Source organism: Falco naumanni, chromosome Z, assembly GCF_017639655.2.
Source record: "Falco naumanni isolate bFalNau1 chromosome Z, bFalNau1.pat, whole genome shotgun sequence".
Lineage (NCBI taxonomy): Eukaryota > Metazoa > Chordata > Aves > Falconiformes > Falconidae > Falco > Falco naumanni.
The window spans coordinates 9,682,529-9,710,031 of record NC_054080.1 but is presented as its reverse complement, the minus strand read 5'-3'; the positions used below and the strand labels follow the sequence as shown (position 1 = coordinate 9,710,031).

At 44.3% G+C, this 27,503-nt stretch overlaps 2 protein-coding genes across 4 annotated transcripts in view; one reads left to right on the top strand and one right to left on the bottom strand.

Annotated features, from left to right (window-relative positions):
• GRIN3A (glutamate ionotropic receptor NMDA type subunit 3A) overlaps positions 1-3,902 on the top strand; it is a 72,276-nt gene extending 68,374 nt beyond the window's left edge. For both annotated transcript variants that reach the window (XM_040579488.1, XM_040579487.1), the window contains one exon: positions 1,608-3,902. In XM_040579488.1, the coding sequence (XP_040435422.1) occupies positions 1,608-1,944 (337 nt within the window). In that variant the 3' untranslated portion in view covers positions 1,945-3,902. The remainder of the gene's footprint in view (positions 1-1,607) is intronic.
• Positions 3,824-25,692, bottom strand: RNF20 (ring finger protein 20). Of its 2 annotated transcripts, XM_040579489.1 has the most exons (21): positions 25,562-25,692; positions 23,139-23,200; positions 22,730-22,900; positions 22,428-22,595; positions 22,158-22,305; positions 21,815-21,997; positions 20,431-20,549; positions 19,502-19,648; positions 19,241-19,318; positions 18,816-18,935; positions 16,732-16,911; positions 16,399-16,534; positions 15,644-15,765; positions 14,914-15,311; positions 14,222-14,339; positions 12,088-12,237; positions 9,872-10,084; positions 8,645-8,770; positions 7,449-7,589; positions 6,990-7,091; positions 3,824-6,754 (listed from the first exon to the last, which is right to left on the bottom strand). In XM_040579489.1, the coding sequence occupies exons 3-21, from the start codon at positions 22,856-22,858 to the stop codon at positions 6,578-6,580; spliced, it is 2,955 nt and encodes a 984-aa protein (XP_040435423.1). In that variant the 5' UTR covers positions 22,859-22,900; positions 23,139-23,200; positions 25,562-25,692; the 3' UTR covers positions 3,824-6,577. The 2 variants fall into 2 exon arrangements, with proteins under 2 accessions (XP_040435423.1, XP_040435424.1); XM_040579490.1 differs by lacking the exon at positions 23,139-23,200.
• Between the last annotated feature and the right edge of the window lie 1,811 nt (positions 25,693-27,503).

Below are 27,503 nucleotides of genomic sequence, written 5' to 3'. Positions count from 1 at the left end.
ATGGGCTCCGGAGAACTACACAGCAGGGAGACATCTTCAGGTACCACAGCCCTTTGTCTGTAGGTCTGCTCTTTGCTAGGTGGCCTTTTTTTCTCCAGACTGCTGTCTGTGTGGAAATGCACTGTGGTGGCCACCTGCTCTTGGCCCTGGGAATGCTTTGCCAGGTGCCACTTGCCCAAGCTAATTCTATTCCCTGTCTGCAACGTGGTTGAGGTGCGTGTTTTCATCTCTTCCAGGGATTAACATAATTGTATCACAAAACACACATCCAGTTTAGCACAAGACTTGAGAGTCTTCCTGTCTTTTATTTTGAAATATGAGAAACTGGCTGATCTACACAAAAATTAAAAACAGTACACACACCTCCCCACTGGGGTTCCCTGTGCCCTCTGCAACATGACCCAGGCTGGAGCTGGCATTCCTGTCTAAAGCCTCCCTTTCTCCCTCTCTGCCATCTCATTTTTTTGAGAACGGTCCTGATCACCACCTTCTCTAAAGACATTTCCACTTTCCAACTTCCCTCTCTGCAGGAAGGTGAGAAAAGTATCTACTCCCATCTCCAGACTCCTCCTGAAACCAACTGTTTTCCGCTATCCCAATCCTGAAATGTTAATTATCTTCCTTAGCCCGCCAGTTAGTAGGTCACACTAATAGGCATTTTGTCCAAGGATACCCACAGAAGACCTCTATGATGGAGCAGTTTTAAGAGCAACTACTTCAGAGTTTCAACCTCAGATTATTTATAATTATCATGAAAGTACACAGACCTAGCCAAAAGGTAAAGCAGGTAGGAAAGCCAGGCTCCTCTGCTGCAACAAACTCCGCTTCCCTACATTCCAGTTTGAGAACAGAGTCCACAGGTGCTTCTGTATTTGGGAAGAAACCCTGGGAAACGCCTTGATTTTGGAGGGCTGCAGAGTGAAGTTCCTAAGACAGAAAATATTCTTAGGAATCAAAATATTTTAAACTGACTTTTCCACAGGAAAACACAGAAGCATTTGAAGAAGTTCCCAAATGGGAACTTATCCCACAACACAAAAACTCCAAATTTGTTTTCTCAGGAGGTTCCTGTCCGTACCTGCAAGGTTTGGATACACCACATCATCATGTCCATCCCCCAAAGTGCAAGCAAGTCAACACGACTTACAAGTCCAAATGGCACACTTTCCCCTTCAGCTCTCCACACCAACTCAAGGCAGCCTCTTTCCCCCTCCACAGAAGCAAATGCCCAAGCTAGTAGAGAGTACTAACACAGAAAGGACTAACACTGTAATAAACTTAGGACATTGCAACCACAAAAGCTTTCAGAAAGCTTTGGTGGAGGATTCACATTTTCCTGAGCTGGAGTTGAGAGGACTGTAATTTTGTAACTAATCAAAAGAATGTTATGGGGGAAGATGAATTTTAGGATTCTGTTGTAGTCTCTGCTATGGTTTAATCACAAAAAATTGACCATTTATGTTCTCAAGAAAAATAATTCCAAGGATAAAGGAATAAGATTTCTATGTAGTTTGTAACAGCACAGCATGTTTTTCGAGTAGGATGACTCCAGAGGAGGGTTGCATACACACACCTGATTTCGTATTAACTCTCACATCTCTGTTCAGGTCCCACATAGGGAACAGCCAGCATGCTGTGTGGAACACAGCCAATCTGGGCAACTGTCACCGGAAAAAATATATCTGCACTGATGATGGGCAAAATGAGGTGACAGTCCGGCAGCACCAAGACATCCCTCTGGCACAGGTGAGGAGAGAGTCTCCGGCTTCTTTAACAACCAACGGGAAAGCAGAGTCCCTCAATATTGCTAGGACCTCAGTGATGCAAGAGCTTACAGAGCTGGAGAAGCAGATTGAAATCATCAAGCAGGAGCTGCAACTTGCCATGGACAGGAAATCGGAGCTGGAAGAGTATCAGAGGACAAACAGGACTGCAGAGCCCTAGGCCAGCATACCTGGGCCCCTTCCCTTTTTCTTCCTTTCTCCCCTTCCTCTGTAAAATTTGTAACACACTTTTGTAATGCCAGAAAGGGCTGCAGAAATAAAGCAGGCAATGTGCTCTTCCTGAGAGCAGAATAGCAGCAGCCCACAGCCACTGCCACCCTCCCGAGTCCTCCTCCTTTCGTAACAAGTTTCTCATTGTCCTGGCAAACATCAGCCATTCCCAAGGTACTGGAGAAACAAGGAGCATCCAAACAGTGAGAGCTCCTGGCTCCTCCACTTGACAGTACAGCGAGGTTCCCACTTTTTTTAGCTCTTTCTGTGCATTAATTCAAGAAAAGGAAAAGGAAAAAAAAAAAAAAAAAGGAAGGAAATTTAAACTGCTCATTGGAGGCATGTCTGTTGTTGGTGTGTTGTTGTTGTGGTATCTACGGGTCTAGTTTCTGTTCACACTAAGGCTCATTATGCCAGGTGCTGGTTCTGTGTTGGCATTCCCTTCCCTCCTGGCACAAGGCTGTGGTTTCACAAGACAAATTCTTGGTGGCAATCCCAGTACACACCATTAACCTCAGCTCTGTCAGCACAAATGCAGATGTGGCTGCTCTATGCCTGTGATAAAAGAACTCACCCACCTTAAAAATAACTTGGCAAAAACCAAACCACCACCTCTGCTTCTGAGCCCAGGTTCGGCCTCCACTCCCCACCCAGAGAGAAGCCATGCAAACAGCTGCACTGGCAGATGTGAGAAGATGGGTTCACAGTGGCACAGAGCAAGGATGAGGGGAAGGGAGGGATGGCAGTAACTGTAAATCAGTATTTACCAATGTGAAACTACTCCCTTAATATTCTCAGTCTTAAGCTGACAATAAGGTTCTTTCTCGCAGCTGAAGTGACATAAAGTGGCTCTGGTCCATGATTTATTCTGACACAAAGTTCTCACTAAAGTCAACGGGAGTCACTTAAAGCCTCCCTGTGGACCAGGGCTCACTGTGAAGGAGAATGAGAGTTGTGGTTTCAGAAAAAATGTACTGAGCGGAGCTCCCTCCCACCTGGATGATGAGTCGAGGGGAAGGAAGGGTAAGCTGTTCAGCATCTGAATAAATACTGCATCAACCCAACTGACTGTGTTATTTAAACAGGATTTCTATGAATTTTTAAACAACATTCCCCAACACATCCTTTATTAGAGAGGAAAAGAACATTTGTAACACTACCAGAATTAACCCTGATGTCCCAGATAGGTCATTAAAGTTATTTTTACACTCCCTGTATCTCCCAGCCACCTGCATGACTATTGCCAGGGTGATGCTCTCACCAGGCATGGTTTAAAGGCTACAGGCATATCTGAAGGTGTATTTTGGGGTTTGGAAAAGTTTACAGGTGCATAGAAGGCCTTTGAAAAACACTTGCAAATAAAGCTCTGCATGGACCACTAAAAGCTGACAGAAATGATACCCAGACTAATTAGCCTTAACAGGAGGAGTTCATACTTTGTTCCCTGCTCAGCCCTTGGCCTCTGCTTTTGGGCAGCAAGCATATCTGCTTCTTTCATGTCAGTAACATAGGAAAGACATAATGGGGACATGAAACAGGAAAGTGGGATCCAGAGCCCTGCACATCAGATAGGTTTGAAAGACCTAGGATGTTCCTTCTTTCCTTGCTGCTACCAAGCTAGATGACTACAGGCAAGTCACCCAAGTTGTTTTTGTTGCCTTCCCTTACCCACCCTCCCTCCCTCATATAGATGATCAGCTTTTTAGGAAGAGCTTTTTATTTGTATAGCATCCATTACCTCACAACCTCCACTATCGTTTGGTTAGAACATCTGAAACACTGTCTCATAATAATGAAAAGAGCAAAGACTATGAAAGAAATATTTCAGCCCAGTTTTATCAGTGTGTTTATTAACAGTTTGTTACATTCTTATCTCCACATGCATAAGCCCAGAAAAAATTATTTTTTTAAAACAAAAGCATACGGTTTACTTCAGTGTTCCAACCCAAACACATAATCTTTCAACAAATCAATCTTCATTTAAAAAAAAAAAAAAAAAACCAAATGAAAAAATGTCAGCCACTTAGTAATGTTAAGCAAAAATCTCTATCTCTGGTGGGTGCCTTGGGGTCTACTCCCAGATCAAGTGCAGAACAGAGGTTGCTCCAAATCACTGCAGCACCAACTGGAAGTCTTTACAAAGAAGGTCCAAGTTACTGTTGCCCCAAAAAAAGAGATATATTTTGGCATGCTATTTTTTACTCAACTACTGCACCAGCCAGATCCCATAGGAGACAGAAAAAAAAGACTGTTGTAGCTTTTTATGGGATGGGGAGTATCACATATATGTCAATGCCTGCACGTGGCATAAGCACAAGGAAGGATTTTCTATGACAAGGAGATGCCCTGGAGACTGTAGATGAGGCTTTTTCTTTGTTTACACTTCATTACTCTGGCTCAGACATTGAATTTAGACAGATTTTTTATAAAGAACACGTCACCCCTTCTTTTACCCCAAAATACTTCTAGTCTTGGTAAACATTTAACTATTTCCACTCATTCTGGCTAGTCAAAACAGACCATCTAAAATTTTTCACTGTTCCTCAGTGTACAAATGACAAACACAGACAAAAATTCAGTCACTTCCAAAATGACCTTCAAGGACTTCCTGAGCTTAAAATAGATTATCTTAAAATAAGAAAATAATTTTTTCTCGGTGACGGAAAACAGCAGTTTCCAAACCTCATCTGTAAAAAAAAACCAGACTATTTCAAGTGTTTGTTTCCTACCACGACCAGAGTGAACCCAGCACTGCCATTACACACACAAGCGCTTCAGGCTTGATTTTCAGCAGAAAGGTGATGCAACCTAATGACTAGGAAAGGGTAAAGGGGCTTTGCACCTCTCTAAAGGGCTGTTTAATTCAGATTGTTGCTCCCAGCTGTAAAAGTCTGCTGTTACAGCAAAGCTGTTTGAAGGTGGAGACAATTTTTGCTGGTGATCCAGGTCCTAGTTTTGATGAACAAGCATTTGTGCCACAAAGTCTACCATCAGCACAAGTATTCCTATTACACTTTTTTCTCCAACTTGACGTCAGAAACTGTAATCCAGGGAGCAATTTCCAGGGAAAGCTGAGGCAGCTCTGCTTTCATTTCTTCTACACATGTTGTAACAAACCTAAAGCCACACCACAGATCCTCAGCATCCCAGCCTCCCCTTACAAAGATAGCACCATGTGTTCCTTCTCACTTTTCAGGATTTATAATTTGTAAGTTTTCATTTATATGTTCTGAATGTTTTCAGAAAGATAAAAATAATAATGCATACTATAAAACAGTGTGTGATTATTCACTTTCACTTTGCTATTGTTTATTTCCTACACTGAATACAGGAAGGTAATACAGATTCTGTGATTCAAGGAAGGGACACAGATGAGACAAACCTCTGACTGTTGCACCTTCCAAGAAAATTAAGTTTACAGAAAAAAACCACTATGCCCTGTGAAGGCATGTTGTAAATAAATGAGTTCACATTTTGATTTTTAGAAGCAGACTTCAAATATAGCTTTGCACTAAAGGAAGCATAGAGACTATAACCTGTACCATATTCTTTCACAAAATTCCCAGCAGCCATGACAAAATGACTGCAAATAACTGAGCATCTTGGCCCTTCTGTTGTGTCAGGAGTAAGGTGGTGAAGATACAGCCAAAAGGATAAAGGTTGTTTTAATTAACCATTTTTTGAAAGCAAAGGAAGGAAGAAATTAACCTATTTTAGAAGCTTAAAACTTGTGAAAAATGTTTCCAATAACTAGACAAAAGACAGCGGCACAGACAGATACCACCATCAGGAGAAAAAAAAGCAACAGAAAAATAACCCAGACAACAGCTTTCATTAGATTTTGTGCATTGAAAGATGAAAACTTGCAACTAAGTAAACTCTAAAAACTCTCTTCTGGAAACTAAGGACAAGGACAGCAATGCCTCAGCCTAGGGGAAGATAACCACATCAACCAGGGTTCATCAGTGGAATGCTATTTTCAAAGATTCTCCAACATCTTCTCTTTCTCCTCCCCTGGATACTAAGATGTGTGTTTGCTTTTGGGGGTAGGGACAATGTTTTTCTAATGCATCAGCCTTCACGGATTCTTGCCGTGACTCTGGAAGATATATGTCTAAGGAGTCACTGCACTGAAGTCTGCTGAAGTTTACCCGTTTGTTCATTATTTGGCCTGTTAACTAGGAAACTTCATTCTCAGAAATACTACCATATCTTGACTGGATTTAATAATTAACATCCAAAGCAAGCCCCAAGGTCTCATCTCTGCTGCACCACAGACAGCTTTTAGCCCATGAAGGCAGGACTTCAGTTAGATGTTTCCAACTTGGCAGTGTTAAAGTGATGGATGGGAAATCTCCTCTCAGGCACAAAGAATCCACAAAAACTGAGGGCAAAAATAAAAGGGACAAGAAAGGAACAAGACCCAAAATCCATTTCTTTCTGTACCCTAACCATACTTCCCAGAAGAGACTGCAGATCAACAGAAAGAAGCACTGACTGTCCCAAAGGTGACAATCACAGAAAGTGAGGGGGGTTGGGTGGCCAGCCTAAGTGGCAACTTTCCATCACTCCAGTGGAAAGAATCAACCAATGTAGATCCTATGAAAATCATTGGCACCAAAAGCAGCATTGCATTTGGGGCACTTACGCTGCCGGGTGTCATAGCGTGTTTTCACGCACTCAAAACAGAAGACATGAAAGCACTTTGTGAGCACAGCATCCTTTTTGCGCATGTTACAGCATGGGCAGGTCAGCCGGGCCTGCAAGACAGAAACATTACAGTGAGGGCTCACTGCATTGCACTGGGTATGTTAAAAGATGACTGAAGCTGAAAGTCCTTCCATTCCTGGTAAAAAGAAAGTGTTTTCTTCAATGCAAGATAGGGCTACAGTGCCAGAGTACAGACAAAAAGATGTCAAATACTGACAACATGACTACACAGCCTTTTGCCTAAAGCAAAGTTAAAGAGACAAGTTGATTGAGACAGCTACTCACTTTGTAATCCTTGATTTCTTCCATCAGTATCTCATCACAGTTGGGAACCATGTCAGGCTTCTTGGTTGTCTCCAGCTTCCTGCGCAACCTAGATATATCTTCCTGCATAAAAACAAGAGACCAAGTACATGAGCAGCATATTCTCTGTCACAGCTTCTTCAGGGACCAAAGAGAACTAGCATCTGGCCAACAGTGAACCTGGCTAAGTCACTCCACCCACACTTTCAACCCTGACAGTCCAACAGATTCACAACAGATGACATTATCCTCTGGTGCTACATGTATCGTCAGTCATCAGTGGACAAAATCTGAAAGAGCCAAGACCTGAGGAAGCTAAAATCAAAGCGAAACTGGACCCCAAAAAAAGTAGCACAGTTGAAACCCACTCCAAGCTCAATCTACAATGAGACAGACACCGAAGCAGGTAAGATACAGAAGCACTGTGCATGAAGTATATACCTCAGCCCTTTTGAAGTTGAACATCTCTTTCTCTCTAGTTACTCTGTTTTCTACAATCTCATCTTGGAAATCATGTAACTTCTTCTGAGCCAGCTCTAGCTGGGCTTTCAGATCATCTGCAAGCTGGGCTGCATCCATGGCCTGAAAAAGAAAACCAGTACATAAGTATAAAACATGGAAAAAGAGCTCTCGTGATTTCTAGTCCCTCTGCCTGGCAATCCAAGACTGCTCACAAAATAATTTTCAAACAGCTAGAGATTTTTTCAGTCTAATGATAGTACTTTCAAACAGAGTAACTGGAATTACTCCCCAAACATTATTTCAGCAGCAAAATATCTTCTTTTTAAAGTTCTCACCATTTAGACTCAACGTTCCTCTTCCGTAGAGCCAACCTCTGTCACACTACAATGCACGTCACCTAGAAAAACCCTAACCACACAATTCTCTTGTTCGACTATTTTCAGCCTTCCACCTTCTAAATTTTCTCTACTACATCATTCAGAGACAGTTCTACAGGTGAACTAGAAGAAGTGAAAGTATTTTTTAATCATTTTCTCTGTTCACCAGTTCTCCTACCACTTTCTAACTGTCCCTGCATCAATGAATCTGTTAGTTCCATCAATACCACAGCTTGTGATATTAAGCACAATTGATTGTGCTGAATTCCCATCATCTCCTCTTCATAGTGGTACTTATGCCTTCCTTTCCATTTTAATGACACACCTCCGTTTCTACTGAAGATTTAATAACAACGGCAGTATCAACCATGAGACTTAGTCTTATTTTACTCATAACCAGCCGATTGATCTTAGATATTTGTTAAAGGTCTGAACACTCCCCAGACATATTTTCCTTTTACTTGCCCCATCCTTCCTATAAAAGCTTTGACTCCAGTTAACTTCATCTGGCTGCTGCCTCTTCTTTCATAATAACTTTCCTTTTGAAGGCACCTTACTTGAGCTCCCTAATCAGACTTTTCACAGAAATGCCTATGACCTCCTCCTCCTCCTTACCAAAGGAAATATCAGTCTACAATACTTTAGTAAGAACTCTCTTCAGGACTCCTTAAGCCTTCTGGTACAGTAGTCCAACACCAGGGAATATCAGGTTCCATAATACCAGTGAATACCTTCTATGCTTCCCACGAGACAAGAATTCCATCTTACAATCCAAGAGGAAATCAAGCAATCTCTCACCTTGCGTTTATTCATTTCCAGGGCCTGTGTTCGGAGACCTAGCTCTTTCTCGCCTGTTCCAATGCTGCTTTGCAGTAAGTGTTCCTTCTCCTCTAGCTTACGTACAACCTGCAGCTGGGCATCCACCTTGGAAAGGGAGAAAGAAGGTGAAAAAGGACTGAAATGCATGCTCTGCAGGTCTTCAAAGGTGTCGTTAAAGCTGCATGCTAAAACTATCCCCACCTCCCCATTACCAAGGTTACGTCTCCACTTGCCTTTTTCTCCCTGAAAAGACACATTAGCAGTCTAAAAGCTGTGTCCAGACCTCTCAGTGAACACTTCAAAACCTAGCGGTCAAATATTTGCAACAAAAAGGTGGTTTTTTTTTGGAAGGTGGCTTAGAGGATTTCTGCAAGGCAGTGTGCACAGTTCCACCTTGGTTCCAAGGATGGTGGGATATGGTAGAACACCATTACAACAGGAAAATGACTTCTCACTTTCCCTCCCCCTCCTGCTTTCCATAGCAATAAACCTGTAGGTCACGTTATACAGCAGTCTGTTTCTTACTAAAACAGGTCCCTTTGAAGTCTGATGCAGCATAAGGGATTAAGGGAGCATTTCCTCCTGTAATGATTTTGGCAGGGATACAGTTAGTTCTCTTCATAGCAGCTTACATGGTGCTGTACTTTGGATTTGGGATCAAAGCGGTGTCAGTAACACACTACTGTTTTAGCTATTGCTGAACAGTACTTGCACAGCATCAAGACCTTCCACATCTTATGCTGCCTGCCAGCAGCTAGACTGTGAGCACACAAGAAGCTGGGAGGGGACACAGCCAGGACAGCTGACCCAAACCGACCAAAGGGATATTCTGTACCATATGACGCTTTGCTCAGCAATAAAAACTGGTGGAAAGAAGGAAGTGGGGGGATGTTCAGAGTTACAGCATTTGTCTTCCCAAGTAACAATTATGTGTTTTCCTAGAGATGGCTGAATACCTGCCTGCCATGGGAAGTAGCGAATGAATTCCTCGTTTTGCTTTGCTTGCGCACAGAGCATTCCTTTAACTACTGAACCATCTTCACTCCAACCCACCAGTTTTCTCACTTTTGTCCTTCCGATTCTCACCCCCATCCTGCTCTGGGGGAGTGAGTAAGCAGCTGTGTGGAGCTTAGCAGCCTATCAAGAGTTAACCCACATCTCCACCTTCCCCCATCAGTTCTGTTGTCCTCTCTCCTCCCAGGTTACCTGTGTCTTCAGCGTCAAAACTTGGTCTGCCAGCTCCTCCTTCTCCTCTTTCAGCAGCTTGTGGATCTGGTTGGATTTGATGCGTTCCGACATCAGCTTGAAGTTGGCATCATCCTTCTCCCGTAGCTGCTGCATCAAGCGGATGTTCTGTTCCTGCATGTCTTCAAAGGCTTGCCCTGTGACATCCATTTCCGACAGCAGGGCCTCCTCCTCCTGGAAAAGGATCATAGGCTCTAGAAGAACTGTATCCTGCATCCCCTACAACAACCCTGAACATTTTACTCAGAGACACCAAATCTAGATCAGATGAAGGAAGATGTCTCAGTATCAGAGAACAGTATCTTCCCAGCAAGCAGAAAAAAGTGCTCCCCAGAAGTCTACACCACAGCAGAAATGCCCTGAATTAGAGGGTGAAGAAAAGAAATGGTGATCTCCACAAACATTCACAGACTGTAGCTTGTCTGCTGGCAAAATCAGCTGTGACACAGTTGCTGCCAGAACTGGGCAGAAACCAACTCCCAACTTCAGGCAGCTAGCTAAATAGCTGTTAACATACACTAGATTAAGAATTCTACATGTGGACAACTTGACAGCTTCCAACTAACAGATTGCCAAGCCCCTTAAACTCACTTCAGCCACTTCAACATTAAAGGAGTAAGCAACAAGACAGAATGGTTCTGTACTATAAGGAAAATAATCTGAATTCTAAACAGGTATATGTTAAGTCACTGGCTTGCCCTCCCCTGCTGTAGTCCTGCTCTCTTATCATTAGATCAAGCCCTTTTTATGGAATAACATATGTCACAGTACCATGCACATGTATTAACTATATGAACTGTGCAGGTAATACTTCTAAAAAGAAATTGTAGCCTCCTCCTCTAAAAGCTGATGTAGTGGGTTTGCATGGCAAGGTTTTGGTAACGGGGCAGGGGGGAGGCTACAGGCGTGGCTTCTGTAAGAAGATGCCAGAAGCTTCCCCCATGTCCAATGGAGCCAATGCCAGCCAGCTCCAAGAAAAAACTGCTGCTGGCCATGAGTCCAGCAGCAAGGGTGATAGCAACTCTGGCATAACATATGTAATAAAGGGGAACAAACTGCTGTGCAGTGACAGCCAGAGAGAAGGACTGAAAAACATGTGAGAAAGAACTCTGCAAATACAAAGGTAATTGAAGGAGGAGAAGGTGCTCCAAGTGCTGGAGCCGAGATTGCCCTACAACCCATGGCTGAAGACCCTGGTGAGGCAGGCTGTCCCCCTACAGCCTATGGAGGTTAGTGGTGGAGCACATATCCACCTCCAGCCCATGGGAGGTCCCCACACTGGAGCAGGGGTATGCCCAAAGGAGGCTGTGATCCTGTGGGAAGCCCACACTGATGCAGATTTGCTGGCAGGACTTGTGACCCTGTGGGCTGGAGAAGCCTGTTTCTGAGGGACTGCACCCCTGTGGAAGGGACCCACGCTAGAGCAGTTTGCAAAGAACTGCAGCCCATGAGAAGGACGCAGGTTGGAGAAGTTCGTGGAGAACTGTATCCCATGGGAGGTACACTATGCTGGAGCAGGGGAAGAGTGTGAGGAAGAAGGACCAGCAGAAACGATACATGATGCACTGACCATAACTCCCGCTCCCCGTTCCCCTGTGCCACTCAGGGGGAGGAGGTAGAGAAATCGGGAATTAAAATAAGCACAGGTGGAAGAAAAGAGGAGTGGGGGGAAGGTGTTTTTCTGATTTGAATGGTAATAAACTAAACTAATTTTTCCCAAGCTGTGTCTGTTTTGCCTATGACGGTAACTGCTAAATGATCTCCCTATCCTTATCTCAACCCACAAGCCCTTTGTTATATTTTCCCTCCCCTGTCCAGTTGAGGAGAGTGATAAACTGGCTTTGGTGTGCATTTGGAATTCAGCCAGGGTGAAACTGTGACAGCTGATCCAGCCTTCTCTCCTCTGCACTCTTCACCTGGGCCACAAATGATTAAACATTCCTCACCACCCCGCACCATAAGGTTTGACACCCTGATGTTGTGGCATTCTTTTGATTGTTGCTAGGTTTTTTGCTGGTTAGGTTTTTTCCCCCTTTGATAAAAAGGGACAAAACTTGCATCTCCAGCACACAGAGAGACAGAAATTCCCTCTCTCAGGTTATCTTCCTGGCTGTAACCTAAAGGCAGTTCCTTCTCAGGTGCTCCAACCAAGACAGAACTTGTCAGAAACTTCTCACCTGCTTAGCCATGGCTAGTTTCTTCTGTAAATACTCAATTTGTTCTTCCACTGCTCGGATCTTGCGGAGGGCATCCTCATCAGCCATCTTTTTACTCTCCTTTTTCTCCTTGTCTTCCAGTTCTTTCACCCTCTGCCTCAGTTCTTCCAGCTACAGCAAGGACAAAACAAAAATGACACTAAACCTGACGTGGCCTGAACATTGTTAAGAACCTGTTTCCCCACAATCTCTAAAATCTGCAGAAACCGCCTTCAAACCATGGGAAAAGAAAACACACCTCATTTTGACAGAACAGTGTATTAATGGAGACGGACCACTACAATGCGTTGTAAGCCCAAGATCTCGATTTCAGACCCTTTGAAAATTCTATAGCATCTTGTATCAAGAGCAGTCTCTTGCAGTTGTATGTGTATGCGGACAGAGAGATTATGTGCTCCTTTAAGAGCATTTGCTCAAGGACCTTTTTCAATACAAAAAGAGATAATAAGAAAAGGAGGAAGCCATAAACAAAATACAGAGACACAAACCTGACAGACAAATGATACGGAAAGCAGTAATGAGAACCAAGCCTGGTCAAGTAACACTAATTGATGAGAGCATGGGAGGGTGTTAGAATGTTTATTCCAGCACACTTATCTGACTGTGGTGAATGATGAATGATGTACCAATTATCTATAGGATGATGTACTTACGTTTATCTAAAAGTTGGGAGACATCCAAGGACCCTTATTGCTAACACGACGGATGTACTAATCGCTAAGTCCTTGGATTTGTCATCTTTAAAAAGGCTATCTGGTCCTAAGTTCCTGTTGTTTATATAATGTGGCAAAGACAAGGACTTAAATCACTGTCACTAGTTTATCGAGATATGTAAATGAGTTCCCGGAATTGTAATGAATATGTAAATGATTTCCCGGAAAGTTAATGAAAAGACATGAGTGACTTGTATAAAGAGGGGGCTGAAAGGTTCCCTTGGGGTGCACGACTTTGGTGGAGCGATCCCCCATGCAGCCAGCGCTGCCGAATAAAGATAACCTCTGCTCACTCGAATATTGGTGGCTGATTCTTCAAATCAGTGGGCCCTATCAACCGCAAACGGGACGATGTGGAGAAGGATACAGAGACACAGACCTGACAAAACAAACAGGGAGCAAAGACAAGAAACAAACCTTCCCAGTCACAACAGCTGACAGGCTATCAAAAAACTACAGGCACCGCTTCCAGCAAGATCAGTCTGGACTTTGCAACTGATAAGACTGTAAACCAGGGGTGGATCCTGGACTAGAAGGGCTGATTGACAGAGCTGTACAAACCAGGGAGGGACATGCAGGGGGAGAGCAAGGATGAACAAATTCAGGCTACACAGAGGAGGGTATAAAAGGAGCCAGTCATGTGTGAAACGTATGCTGTCACTACACACTTGTCTGACTCAGCCCTGAGCATGATCACCACAGCCTGTTCCATCTTCTGGTATCTTCTTATCAAGTATTTTAACTATTTCTGTGTAATCCAACTCTCTACACCATGTGTATGTGTGGCGCATTAAGTGCTAGCTACAGATGAGACGTATACGAAAAGAAGGTAAGAGACCCGGGATCACAGGGGTACCAGGCAGAGGGGCCGTGCTGGTACTGGAGGGATCTGCAAATGTGTGTGTACTTGTGCACCTAGACTGTTGTGCATGTGCCTGTGCTACTGACATTCTATCTCTGCCAGATGAGTAAGAGGAAGAGGACTTGTCTGTCTATGCTTGCATTTTATGAGTCCTATATGCACATGCTGTTGAAGGCAGCACCTTGCCTGTGGCAGCCTGGCTGGCCATGTCAGTGTCCTCTCTGTGTGTATGTCTCCATGACATGTGCTCAGCTTCACTACGGGTTAAACCTGCAGCTGAGAAAGCTGGAGCCATGTCCCTCAGCCTGGGCAAAGGGATCATCCCTTCTCAAACCAGGGCATCCCAAAACCTCCCTGTTCATCTCCAGACCATTCTGATCTCTCTTCTAAGTGACAAAGATGAAAAAAGGGACAATCTTGAGTTCAAAAGACAGAAACAACACGGTTCAGGTGCAGTGTATCCAAAAAGAAGTTTTAAGTAACAGGCTAAAGAGAAAAAGGGAAGAGAAATAGGATTTACCTCAGCTTTTGCCTTCTTCTCAGCTGCCATCAGCTGCACTTTGTCTCTCTGCTCTTTGGGGGCAGAGCGGTACATATCTAGCAACAGCTTCATCTCCTTCTGGCTCTCCTGGGCCTTCCTGAAGACAGGGAGGTAGACAACTGTGAGAACACAACAGGAAAGCTATGCTGTCACATACCTAGCACGAGAGCCATGTCTCCGACATGATATGCATATGGAGCCATCCTTGGCTCATCTTACTCCAGTAGTATAAAATAGCCAAGGAGTACAAGCTGGAGGCTGAAGAGAAACAAGTTGACATGGGTTGAAAAGCTAACAGAACTGGGGTGGGGAGGAAACTTACTCTAATAGTAAGCAACAAACTATCCGCTATTGCTTTGGTACTGATCCAGGACAGGGAGGACTACCATGCCCTGCTGCTGTAACGCTTTACCCAATTGTTACAACAGCAAGAAATAAAGATTGCTTGACCCACACCATGGAGTATCTGGTTCGGTAATTCATGCTTTAGGCTGTTGTAGGAGAAATGTTACTATATTGTCCAAACCACAATTAAGATACACAGGGTGCCAGAAATCTCTCACTTCACTTCAGCAAAGGTAATCTGCTAAGACTGAGCTCTAAGTCATCTCACGCAAACACACCGGTCTGGGCACTACTGAAGCAGGAAAGGGAGGCACAGTAACTCTTACTTGAGCTCAGCCTTCAGCTGCTTGATCACTTCAGCCTCCTTCTTTCTTCCATCTTCATGCTTCCCTTTCTCCTTCTCTTTGGACTCTCTCTCCTTCTCAGATTCCTTCTGTTTCTGCTTCTCCCGCTCTCGTTCCTTTTCCTTTTCCTTCTCTTTCTCTCGCTCTCTCTCCTTCTCTTTTTCCTTCTCTCGTTCCCTCTCCCTCTCACGCCTCTCTCGCTCCCGTTCCTCTTCATCTCGCCTGGCCTTAATTTCATTAACATCTTCAGAAGCAGCCTTTGGGACAGAGATTTGGGCAGAAGGATCATCAGGTTCTTGCTTGATCTCTGGAGGTTCCTCCTTTGTGTCTTCAGTGCTGGACTGGGACTGTAAGAGAGAACTACCACTTCGAGAGCGGATCTGTTGTGGAATACAGAGGAAGACGACACAGAAGAAAACAAACCATTAAGTTCTTAGCCAGAAATCTACCTTATCCCCTGCTTCCCTCACCTTCCAGTAATATGCTTGCATGCCCCTTCCGTAATTGCTGTTGCTTTTCATGCAGCACTATACAGCTACAAAGGAAGACCATTCATTTGGTAAGTGGAAGCTGTTGACTGTAGAGCTCCATTGAAAATTACATTGCATCCTGCCTGCCATATCAGAAAGGCTGATATTGTAGGCACAGATGACAGCATTCCTCCTTCTCTTAAGCACTTTCTGCTATTTTCCGGCATTTCCTGCTCTGGTACCTTGCTCAAGTCAGATTGGGCCTCTCTCAGTTTGCGCTTGTATCTTAACACCTCTCCCTTCAGCTGGTGGTTGTGATTTTGGAGGCTGCTGATGAGATGACGCATCTCCCGATTAATTGGGCCTACAAAACCAGAAACACAACTGTAACAAACCATACTTCTGCCAACCATCTGTGAGGACTTTCACAGAGATGGAGAACAAGGTAAGTGACATTGACAAAGAACCAAAATAAGACTGTTATCATTCTGCCACACAACAGACAAATAAAACACATGCCAGTTTTACATGCAACCATTAAGTTATTGCAAATTCCCATTCCTTATTTCCACTTAACATGACTTTTTTTCCCACATTCCCAAGGGAAGCGTGTCATGCTACAAAAAAATCTCTATGATCTGAATGCTACTTTAAAAATAACTTCTTTATTTCCTCTGATTAAATTTGAAAATTATTGGTTTCCTATCCAGGCTGTCATTCCAGACATGTAAATTAATCCAGTCTGTCATAAACCAAATTATTAGCAAAATGTATGTATTTTGCAGCGTCTAAAATGAAGTCAGATCACATGGAACTGCCCTACCATAAAATACTTGAAAAGCTTTGGGTTTTGAGACAGACACCTGCCAGAACAAGTATTTAACAATATCAAAGAATCAAACTAGGTGTTTTACTGCAATGCAGCCTCTAACAGGCAATGGTGGGGTGTGGGGGGTCAGGGGTGTTCGTTTTTAAGCACAGCAGAAAAACTCTATACCTGCTTGTTCATTGGCAGCAAGCGTCTGTTCAAACTCTATCCTCAACATCTCATATTCTTTGCGGACTTGTGCCAGGGTGTCCTCCAGCTGTATCACCTCTGTGCGTAGCTTCTTGTGAAGACTGACCTCATCTCTCTGAGGAGTAAGAAGAGGACAGAACTTGGTGCTGTGACCCTGGAGTATCTCTCTCACCTCATCAACATGAGGTACCAGAACAGATGAATTATTGCCAGGAAGATAGATTTCCTGACCAATCCCAGAGCTACCCAGACCCAGCAGTGATACTCAATGGGATGACAATGTTCTCTAGTCTGATGAAGCAGAGGTGCTACCTCAATTAGTTCCACCTGACGCTGGTGTGTGGTGCGGGTGCCATGAAGCAGAGTGCGAGCCTCATCAAGATGTGCTTTCAGCTGGAGACTCTCATTATACAAAACAGAAAATTGGGACTGCATGCAGCGATATTCTGGGGTCTCCTTCACAGCCTCTTCTACTGCTCGTCGCAGCTCAACCTAGGCAGGACACAAGAAAATGCCACAGAAAGAAAAATCAGCTCCTTGTTTTCAGGATCTGTTTTCCAAGGTAGAAGCACAGTGAATCAAGCTGTCACAATCAAAGCCAAAGCAGAACTTTAATAGCACTGCTGTGAAGTAGATGCAAGTGATATGCTTCAGTATCCAATTTTAAAAGTCTGTGCTTTCTCTACATGCACTAGGCTGTTTCTCTTCCATAGTCACATAATGAAAGGTTTTGATTCTCAGGTTCAGCAATATCTTCTCTCAAAGGTATGAGCTTGGAAAACATGACATACCTTTTAAATTGATTTACTGTAAAACCATGATCACTTAAATCGATAGATGGACATACAGAGAAGTATGACGAAAGCTAGAGAAAATGCATGTGCAAGTAGGCATTATGTTAGCTTTCCATCAGAAACAGACATAACAATCAAAAGGAAGACAAATAATAGAAAAAAGAAAGTAAGAACTGGCAGGTTCAGTTTGTAACCCTTAGGTATTTGCTTTACTTGTCAGTTCTGCTGAAAGTAATAAGGCTACTTATTTTTAAGATTAAACTGGTACACTGCTTTGCCAAATCTTCCAATTTAACAAGCATTTTAGCTTGGCATTGCCCTTCACCATATGTAAAATAATACAAAAATAATAGAAACATTTAGTGCTTCTAAATGAGTTACTGTAACAGCACATACAGCGTTCCTGTAACCTGTCTTTTAATGTAAATATTAAATACATCTCTAAACTAAATAAAAACAACTTCCACTTAGCCATTTTCCTCCTTTTAGCAATGGAATTCAGTAGGCACTGATTTTAGCTAGAATGACTAGGCTGTTGGTGGGGGGGATGGGATGGACACACGATGGCTGTCACTAAAAACATCTGCTCCCTGGCAGTCCAGCAGGACAACGCCGACTACTGCCTTTTGCATTTTTTTGGCCACAGCTATTTCTTTCATTGCCTCCCAACACCATCCCTCACCGCTCTAGCTCCCCTCTCCCCATTACTCACTTCCTCACATACATATGTAAGTAGGCATTATGTTAGCTTTCTACCAGTAAGAGACATAACAACTGAAAGCAAGATAAATAAGAGAAAGCGGAAGTACAGAATCTGAATTTTCCCAACAAGAAAAGGTTAGCAAATGATTGTGACTACTAGCAGTGAAACAGACACATATAAACACACATACAGCTTAACTGTAAGAGATAAAGAAAGTTGTAAGCCACATGGTGTTTCTCTCTAAACAAACTTATACGGATAAAGATAATTTAGAGGCACCTCAAGACTGTTTCTGGAACCTCACCTCTGTAACTTAGGTTATCAGCTCAGACATTTCTTGTAACAGGCTAACAGATCTATTGATCACTAAGATAAAATTTAGATTATTCTCTAGATCATATACTTATCTACTATAAAGTCACAACTTTTTGTGTTACCACTTTTAAGTCATAAGAAACTCATATGCTGTTTCCTATCTATCAATTCTACCACACTGGGAAAGATTTAAGTCTAGCTCTCCTACACAAGTTCCACAATTTTTTCAGTTCTCTAGTTCCACTTGCACAGGACGGGGGAAAAGTGGAGAACAGTCAATATTTCCAAAGAGGTGAAATTAGTTTTTACTAGACATCATTAAAATGTACTTAATAGATCAGAAGGGAAAACACGAAATAAACCGTTACAATGTCCATCGATGACCACGTGGTGTCATCAATGCACTGAACCACCAGTGTGTGTCACATAACTTACAGTACCTTGTACAAAATGGAACCCAGCTAAAGAGCAAGTGTAGAACAGAACAGCACTAATGTAGTTTTCCAGAGAGAACAGTACAGCAAGACTGAGGGTAATCAACCACACAGAACACCTTCATCCTCAAATAGGGACAGATGTCTCACCTTGAGTTTTTCATTCTGTGTTGTTACTTCCTCGAGATCCTGGCGTAGTTCCTCCAACTCACTGAGGCGATTCCCAGCAAGCTCTTTATTCTCTTCCAGCTCTGCATTCATCTCCTCAAACTGTTGGGGATAAACTGCTTGTAAATCCTATTGTTAACATATCTACTGAGGGTACTAATTAAGTCACCATTTATACAGTAAGAGAAATTATGTACTTCAACTAGCATTACCAAGCAAGACAGTCTACTTCTATCATGTCCATTTCATAAGTAGGAAACCTGTACACAGACAAAATGGTTTGCCCAGAGTCACACAGATTTGTGGCAGAGGAGGTATCTAAATTTTGTTCCAATCTATGGCCCTACGCATAAAGCTCTCCTTGACCTTATTCTTCCCCGTGCCTACAACCATTCCAGTGTCATTACCTTGCGGGCATTAATGGTGATAGTGCCACCATAGAGGCTGCTCCCAGCTCCATACACCTTGTACCCTTTGGAATTTACCTGTAAAAAAAGGTAACAGATTTCATCAATACTTAATTATACGCCAAGACTGCTGCATGTTCAAGACCAAAGAAGGTACACTACAGATTCTCAGATCTCACAGCAAAGTACCATTAGATGATGTCACATATCTCAAAACTACATCAATTCCTCTGGTTTCCCAGCAAAAAAGATGGTGCTTACTCGTTCCAGAATATCTGCTAAGTGCCGGTTGAGCCTCTGCTCCCTCTTGCGTATCTTGTCAATATCCCACTGAAGGTCATCAATCATAGTCTCCAGAACAGACACCCGAGATTCTGCTGTCTCCACTCTCTCTTGCAGCTTGGAGAACTGCAATCAAGAGTGTTTCAGCCAGCATATTGAACAGAATCAACATTTTCTGAGATTGCTCAGTATAAATTTTAATCTTATTTGATTAATACCCTGGATTCATGTGCTTTACTCCCATCTTTTGCTGTGTCAACAGACCACTCATTGAACTGTCCTGAATTTTACAGTCTAAATCCCAGCTCAGTAATGAAAATAAGACAAAACTGAAATCTGGCTGAGTACAGAGGCAGCCACTTCAGCTTCTTCAAAGGCTTTTCACTCCTTATCTACTTTACAGACCACTGAAGTGCTTGGCGATCTAACACTAGGCAAGGCCAGCATTAACAGAGTTTTCAGAGGAACTGAAACCCCTGAAACAAATACTGCAAATAAGATGAATCCCTTAATAAGAGGAATCAATTTGTAATTAGTGTCATTACACTTTCATACATGATGCAAAAAAAGTAAAGAATTTGAAATGTCCGGGAAGTCACATCAAGTGTCTCAAATGTTTACAAAGCCACCTTAGCATCACCTTACCACTTCCTCTGCTCTGTTTCCTCTTAAAATTACATTTGAATCACTCGTTTAGTTATACTTTTTCATTCAGTGATATAACAAGCAAATCCATCTGAATCACACAAAAAATCTACATAGCTCTCTACAACAACCCTTTCCATAACATTCAATCCACATTGTTCCTGTCCCTCTGCAAGGCAATAACTTGCCTTCCAAACTACAGCAACTGCAAATCATTCTAAGCAGGACCCCAAAGCAGATTTCTTTCTCTCTCCTCTTTATACCTCCTGAGACATGATTCGGTGCTTCTCCTGAAGAACATCAGCCAGCTCCTGCAGCCGTCCATTTTCATGTGAGAGGTAGGTATTAAGCTCCAGAACTGCTTCTTCCATCAATGAAATATCTGAAAAGTGCACAAGAAAAGGAAATGAATGGAAATCAAGGAAGACTGCCTTTAATTCTTCAAGTTTAATTCAGCAAAGGAAGAAAAAAGAACACAGCAAAGGGAATTTCTGGGTTTCTCTTCTGCTTACTGTATTTCTCCAGCAGGTGGTTCCCAAGGGTCTGATCTCCAGCCACACAGAGCTTTGACTTGCATTCACTAAGCAAAAGGCTCTGTAGTTTAACATATTACGCATTTCTGATTGTCAGTTACCATCCCCTAATGTCAGAAATCATTTCAATTGTGTCAGTATCAGCAACACAGAACATGCCCTTGTAACCCAGTGACACCCTAATGCAGATCAAACTCATGCGCAAACCTGCTACAAAAGGTGGCTTGAGCTAACATACCAAATGGCAATTACAGCAACTGAATACCGGCTCATGATGCACAGTGCCAATGCTTGGCACACAATGCCAAGTTTAAACTTAAACTACAGCCAACTAAAGACAGTAATTCTTTGCTACACTAATGCTAGACTTGTCAGAGCACCTTGATCAGGGCACACAGAACACCGAACAGAAGACAAACCAAGCATGAGTTGATATTCTATCTAAATTTTCATTGAAAAGATTAAAATTCTAACCTTAAACTAACAAAGTTTTTCAGAAAGTCGTCTGATTGTAAATTGAATCTTCATTAAATTTCAGAAGCTAGTCATTTGGCTTTCTTCTGCAGAACCATGCTTTGTTGTTCAGAACTGAAAGCTACATTGGGCACACCAAGCCAGTAAATGGCTACTATTTTGCTCGAAACTAAGTGGCAACTGAAAGGCTGGTTATACCTACACCTTTTACTAAACTGCAAGTGAGAAAGAGCCCAACATCAGTTTGCAATACTGATTTCACTTCTCCACTTGTAGGCATGAAGCCTTTTACACAATGGCTGAGGACAGCTGGGTGATAAGGTTCAATTATAATCTGTAACTTCCCAAATGCATGAACACACACCTTGAAGAAACAAGCCTTTCTTCAGCCCAACACATTGGACCAAGTTCTCAGCATTCAAATTTAGAGGCAGTTATAATACACTTCTAAGTGTACAGTACTAGTCTTTATTAGAGGTTTTGGTTATCAAGAGTTTGGAAAGCTAAACCCATTTATTTCGGAAAATAAATGGGCACAAGGAAGACTACGCCTTAATGCTTCCAATGCAGAATCTTGTCTGAGCTGGGGATAGATGAGGAATCTTGAGTATCAGACAGCGATCAACCACCGTGGTCATACCTCCGCTATTCAGCTTATGGGATAGCACATCCACTTTCTCCTGCAGCTTGTCATACATTGTCACAATCTGGGCAACAGCACGGCGGGAGGACTCTACACGCTCCTGCAGCTGAGATTCTATCTCCTCACTAGTGCTGCTGGCTAGAGTGGCTAGGAAGGAGAATGCTGGCTCCAGTCCTTCACCTGGGAACAGAAAGAGGTGCAAAAAAGTGAATTTTCTCTGGCAGACAACATATCACCATTCTTCACAATCAGAGAGCCTTTGTCACCCTTTAGAAAGGGACATCAACATTGTCCACAGCTGAAATGCATCTTCTCCACCATCCCCAGCCAGGTGTCTCACCTCGTTCCCTCTCATCTTTGCGCTCCTGATTACTGTCCGAGTCTGGTTCAGGTTCTGGTACCACAAGCGCTTTTCTTTCCGATAAAAGATCTCCAAGACCTTGGTCCAGGTCAAAGCGTTTCAGGATGATGCGGATATTTTCATCAAACTGAATGATGCATCGGGCAAGACCAGACAAGACAAAGAATGGATGTAAATAATAGGAGAGCAGTGGAACAGAAGAAGATACAAGAGCTAAGTGTCTATAAAACAACAAAGTGTGTTACTAACCTGATTCCAGTATCGATTGATAATCAGCAGAGAGGCATCATCAGTGGCCTGCCGACGCTCCAGTTTCTCAATGTGCTCCCGTAGCTCATCTTCAATAGCTTGCCGCTGGTCCAGCATCTCTGCTAGTTTACGGTTCTTGGTCTGTAGGGTCCGGATGTCCATCTCCTCCTGTGCAGGGGCACAAGTCAGGGCACATTGCACACAAGCCAGATCACTGGGCTCATACAGAAGGCAGAGAGACATTTTTGTTTCCAGACAAAAAAAAACAAGAGGTTGAGTGGGGGTGTGCAAGAAAGACATACCGTTGAAGAAACACCACCAAGCTTAATAGTCTCCACTGTAGTCCCTGAATCTTCAACCCCTGCCTTCTTTTCTGGAGGTGCAGAAGGGCCAGGCTCTCCAGCAGTCCGTTTATTGCCAATTCCAGACATGGTGGCTGAAGCATATAGACTCTCACCTTTTCTAAGTTCTTCCTGAACATTAAAGAACACCATTAAAAAAAAAACAGCAAACACACACCTACACAATCAACTCAATTTAGAGTTTTTAACATACTGATCCATCATGGTAACAATAGGTCAAACACAGTAGAGACCATATACCTCAAAAGGGTTTGGAAAATACTGGTCAAACACGAAGTTTTAAAAGACACCACCAGGATTAGCACTGCAAACAACACATTCATGGGATGCTGAAATGGAAGCACTGTATCTTATTAGGCTCTTTGGAAAAAAAATCTTCAAGAAGGTTCAGTCTCTGCTTTTTTCATCTCTCTGCATTAACAAAAATTACCTATGTTAGACTTTAATGGGCAACTGAGACTGGGTATATGCAGCAGCAGTTCACTTCATACCAACCAAACCATTCTTTTTATATCAACATTCAGAGTGATTTAAAGCCAAGGGCAGCAACACCCTGAAGATGTGCCCTGTAAGAGCTTACATAGAGATCTTACAAATGCTACAGAACTGAGCAGCAATTCCAAGCCAAAGTTTGTGAAGACCCATTTGAAGAGTTTTCCTGTGTATCAGGAGAGCCACAGACATGTTTGCATTGACTTGGGGATAAACAGTCTTCAATCTGAGAAGCTCTGAACTACCAGTTACAGAATCACAGAATAGTTGAGGCTAGAAAAAATGTCTGGAGATCATCTGCTCGGTGCCCCTGATTAAAGCAGGGTCAACCACCTTGCCCAGTCAGCTTTTGAGTCTCTCCAGAGATAGAAACGCACCAGTATCCCTGGGCAACATATCCCAGTACTTGATGACCTTCAGCATTAAAACAGATTTTTGTGTTTAAACAGTATTTCTTGCTGTTTCCTAAATTATTATTTAGCAAAATAACAAGTATCTTCTTAAAGGGTTTCCAAAACAAATACAGCAAGCAATTAATGGAAAATGAAACCAATTAGATCTTCATTAGGTGTAAGCACCGTTCTTCTCACATATTCACTGATGCTGTGCCAACTCAATATACAGATCTCTTTCTACTTCTAAACTACACGATACCCACAAGTAAATGAAACATGGATGATACCAGTGAGATTTGTATTGTTCCGTTTAAATCTACAATAGCATTTACAGTTAAAGTAAGGGTTACAAACTGAACCTGCCAGTTCTTAGGTATTTGCTTTACTTGACCAGTTCTGCTGAAAGTAATAAGGCTACTTATTTTTAAGATTAAACTGGTACACTGCTTTGCCAAATCTTCCAATTTAACAAGCATTTTAGCTTGGCATTGCCCTTCACCATATGTAAAATAATACAAAAATAATAGAAACATTTAGTGCTTCTAAATGAGTTACTGTAACAGCACATACAGCGTTCCTATAACCTGTCTTTTAATGTAAATATTAAATACATCTCTAATCTAAATAAAAACAACTTCCACTTAGCCATTTTCCTCCTTTTAGCAATGGAATTCAGTAGGCACTGATTTTAGCTAGAATGACTAGGCTGTTGGTGGGGGGGATGGGATGGACACACGATGGCTGTCACTAAAAACATCTGCTCCCTGGCAGTCCAGCAGGACAACGCCGACTACTGCCTTTTGCATTTTTTTGGCCACAGCTATTTCTTTCATTGCCTCCCAACACCATCCCTCACCGCTCTAGCTCCCCTCTCCCCATTACTCACTTCCTCACATACTGTACTCCAGGACCTGACCTACAAAGTTTTCATGATCACAGACCCTCTCCTTCCTTCAGGAACTCTGCCTAACCCTCAGTCCTAGGCTATTCTATTCACCTTCTTCGTTCCCCAAACAGATCACACTAACAAAGACTGACCTGTCCTCCCTTACCGCCGACCCAGCTTCATCTTAATCCCTCTCTCATGGTTAAAATCCTCTTACACCGAGACCAAAATACACCTTCACCTGGCACTGCCCACACATACCACTGGCCAAAAGTCATCTACTCTGATCACCTTTAACCACCTAAATAAGGAAAGTAAACTCCCCCAAGCCCAATATTTAGCCATTCATGTATAGCCCATGCCTACTGACCGCGTTCGAGCTCTTTCACACACTCGTGGCACCTCTAGCCCAGGAAGCTTTCAAAGCCCACCAGCTTCCCACACATAAAAGCCACTCTCCACACCTCCATTTTTTGTTCGTGTAATCCACAGACCCTTGCGGCTCTGCAAAAACCTGTTGTGGCTATCCATTCAGAACCCAGAGACCTCCCCCAGCGGCACTGCATCAAGCTCCGCATCGCCCACCAGAGACTCCTCTCCACGCGGAGCGCGAAACCCCCTCCCCAAGCACGCCTCAGGGACCCACGTCGCCTCTGCCCACACACACTCGCCGACGTGCCGTAACACCCGCCCCCGCCTCCCGCGCCCAGCGGGGATCCGCACGTTCCTGGCACTGACCCCACGCACAGCCGAGGCCCTCCCACACCACTGCACACCTCCTGTCCCCGCAGGCGGGCACCCCTCCGCAGCACCCCCGGGCACGCCAGCACTGCTCCGCCGGCACCGACAGCCCTGCGCGCGCCGCCGCCTCGCGCCCAGCTCGGGGCAGCCCCGCAGCTGTCGCCGCTCCCCGCGGCACCCCCGACCCATCCCTTCCTCCACGGCCGTACAGCGTCTCCGACCCCGCCCCCGCCCCCCGCGATCCCCCCGCACCCTCACCTCGCGGCGCGGCCTTCCCCAAGCACCGGTCCCTGCGCGGCGGCCCCACAGACCCTCACCGGCGCCCTACAACCAGCTTTCGCCTTCGCCGGGGCCGCCGCCGCCGCCGCCGCGCTCCGGGACACCGGAAGCCGCAGCCGCCAGCGGCCGAGGCGGCACCGCCTTTTCCGGCGGCCATTTCGCTCTCAGCCTGTACGGGCGCTCCCCAGCCGCCCGCACCGGCTCGGCGCGGCCGCCGTTGCCATGGTGCCCTGGAGGCGTTTGTCCCAGCGCCTTCAGCCGCACGGCGGGGGGCTGCCGGCGGCCGCGGGGGAAGATGCCGCCTCGCCACGGGCCGCACAGGGCCGCGGGTGGGGTGTCCCGCCGGGGCTTGCCAGCGGGCGAGGGGTCTCAGCTAATGGCCGCGGCGGCCGTCCTGGCCCTCGCAAGGGGGGACCACACCGGCAGCCGCCGGCCCGTGATCCCGCGGCGTGCTCTGTGGGTATAAACACGGCCTGTGCAAACTTCTGTAACGTACGTAACACATCCGTAAAATGTGCAGAAACACATAAACCGTGCAGACCCTGCTCCAACTGAGGCTGAGGTAATATTTTAGTTAATGCACGTTTAAAGGAACAGTTTAGTATTTTACGTTTGATACCTTCATCTCAGCCCATCTTTATAGAAAAACGTCAAAACATTTTCAAATGCCACCGGACTGGCAGGGTTCCCGCTTTACCCATCGCTTTACAGTCGGTTTGTACCCCCGAAGCAGCTGCGAGACCTGCGCGGCTGCTGGGCTTCCACCCCTCCCCCCCCCCCGGCAGAGCTGCCTCCGCTGGGAAATGCCGAAAAAGCTACAGTCCCCACGTTGCAAATCACAATATAACGGCCTGCCATGCCTAGGAGCAACAGACCAGCCCGGTAATACAGCTCCAAGGCTTCCGGGTGATTTAACATCTGAGTTCCTGAAGGGAAAAGCAAAGCTTCCCCGGCGCCGTCCCACCCCGCCTCCCCCCACCGCCCCGCAGCTGCTGGGACGAGCTAGGCAAACCGCGCTGCAGGTTTGTGAGCAAGGTGGGGGCAGCTGGGACGGGGAAGCTGATCGGCTTGGTTGATGTCTGTATCCACACAGCACTGATGATCTCGGGTGGTTGATGGAATTGAATGTGTTCTCGGCGCTTTGACCTTCAGACGGTTGGAGCGAGTGAGTGGTTCAGGGTTAATTCCGGTTACACGCAGGTCGTGTGTCTTGCCGAGCGCCTCGTTAAGCACCGGCAAATCCTTTTGTTTAAGAAAAAGGGGTTTCACAAAGGAAGCGGCTCCGCAAGATCCGTGAGCTCACAGGATGCCATCACAAGCAATGAGCTCAGCAAAAACAGGGGAAAGGTCACTCCGGCAGGAGGGGATCGCGACCACCGACCCATTGACTCCTCAAGAAATCCCCCGGAACCAAAAGAAGTTGAGACAGAGCATACAGACTAATTAACATGAGAAAAGAGACAATTATTTGACAAATGGGAAACTGAGTACAGTCATGAAGGAGTTGGGTAACATGTAACCAATGAGGGCTGATGTCTTTGCATACTAAACCGTATAGTGTAAAGTTTTGACAGTCGGAGAGTGAGGCATTTGTGGGTTACTGCCTTGCTTCCTATTTTGCACAAACTATAATACAGAAACAAGGAATACGTCGAACTTGGGGTCTGAGTTGGCGCTGAGCCATGAGACAACAGAGCTGCGGCATAACATAAACTTAAGGTAACAGACCTAGAAAGGTGAGTACCTTGGGGGATTTTTTTGAAAAGTTGCATCCAAACGCTTCCTAGTTAAATAAGTAAATAGATAAATAAATATTTGTGTCATAAATTGAGACCACAATTGATCATAATCCAATTAAAATTTTATTAATTATAGCAAGTAGAATATGAGCAAAGACAGCGCTGGACGGCAGGGGAGTCTG

What these genes read in the sequence shown, in the direction of transcription:
- RNF20 (XM_040579489.1), bottom strand. Translation starts at nt 22,858, where the DNA reads ATGTCTGGAATTGGCAATAAACGGACTGCTGGAGAGCCTGGCCCTTCT. An exon ending in TTTTGACGCTGAAGACACAG is followed by an intron (nt 8,771 to 9,871) that starts GTAACCTGGGAG and finishes TCCCTTTCCAAG; the next exon opens with GTGGATGCCCAGCTGCAGGT. An exon ending in AAGAAATCAAGGATTACAAA is followed by an intron (nt 6,755 to 6,989) that starts GTGAGTAGCTGT and finishes TCTGTCTTGCAG; the next exon opens with GCCCGGCTGACCTGCCCATG.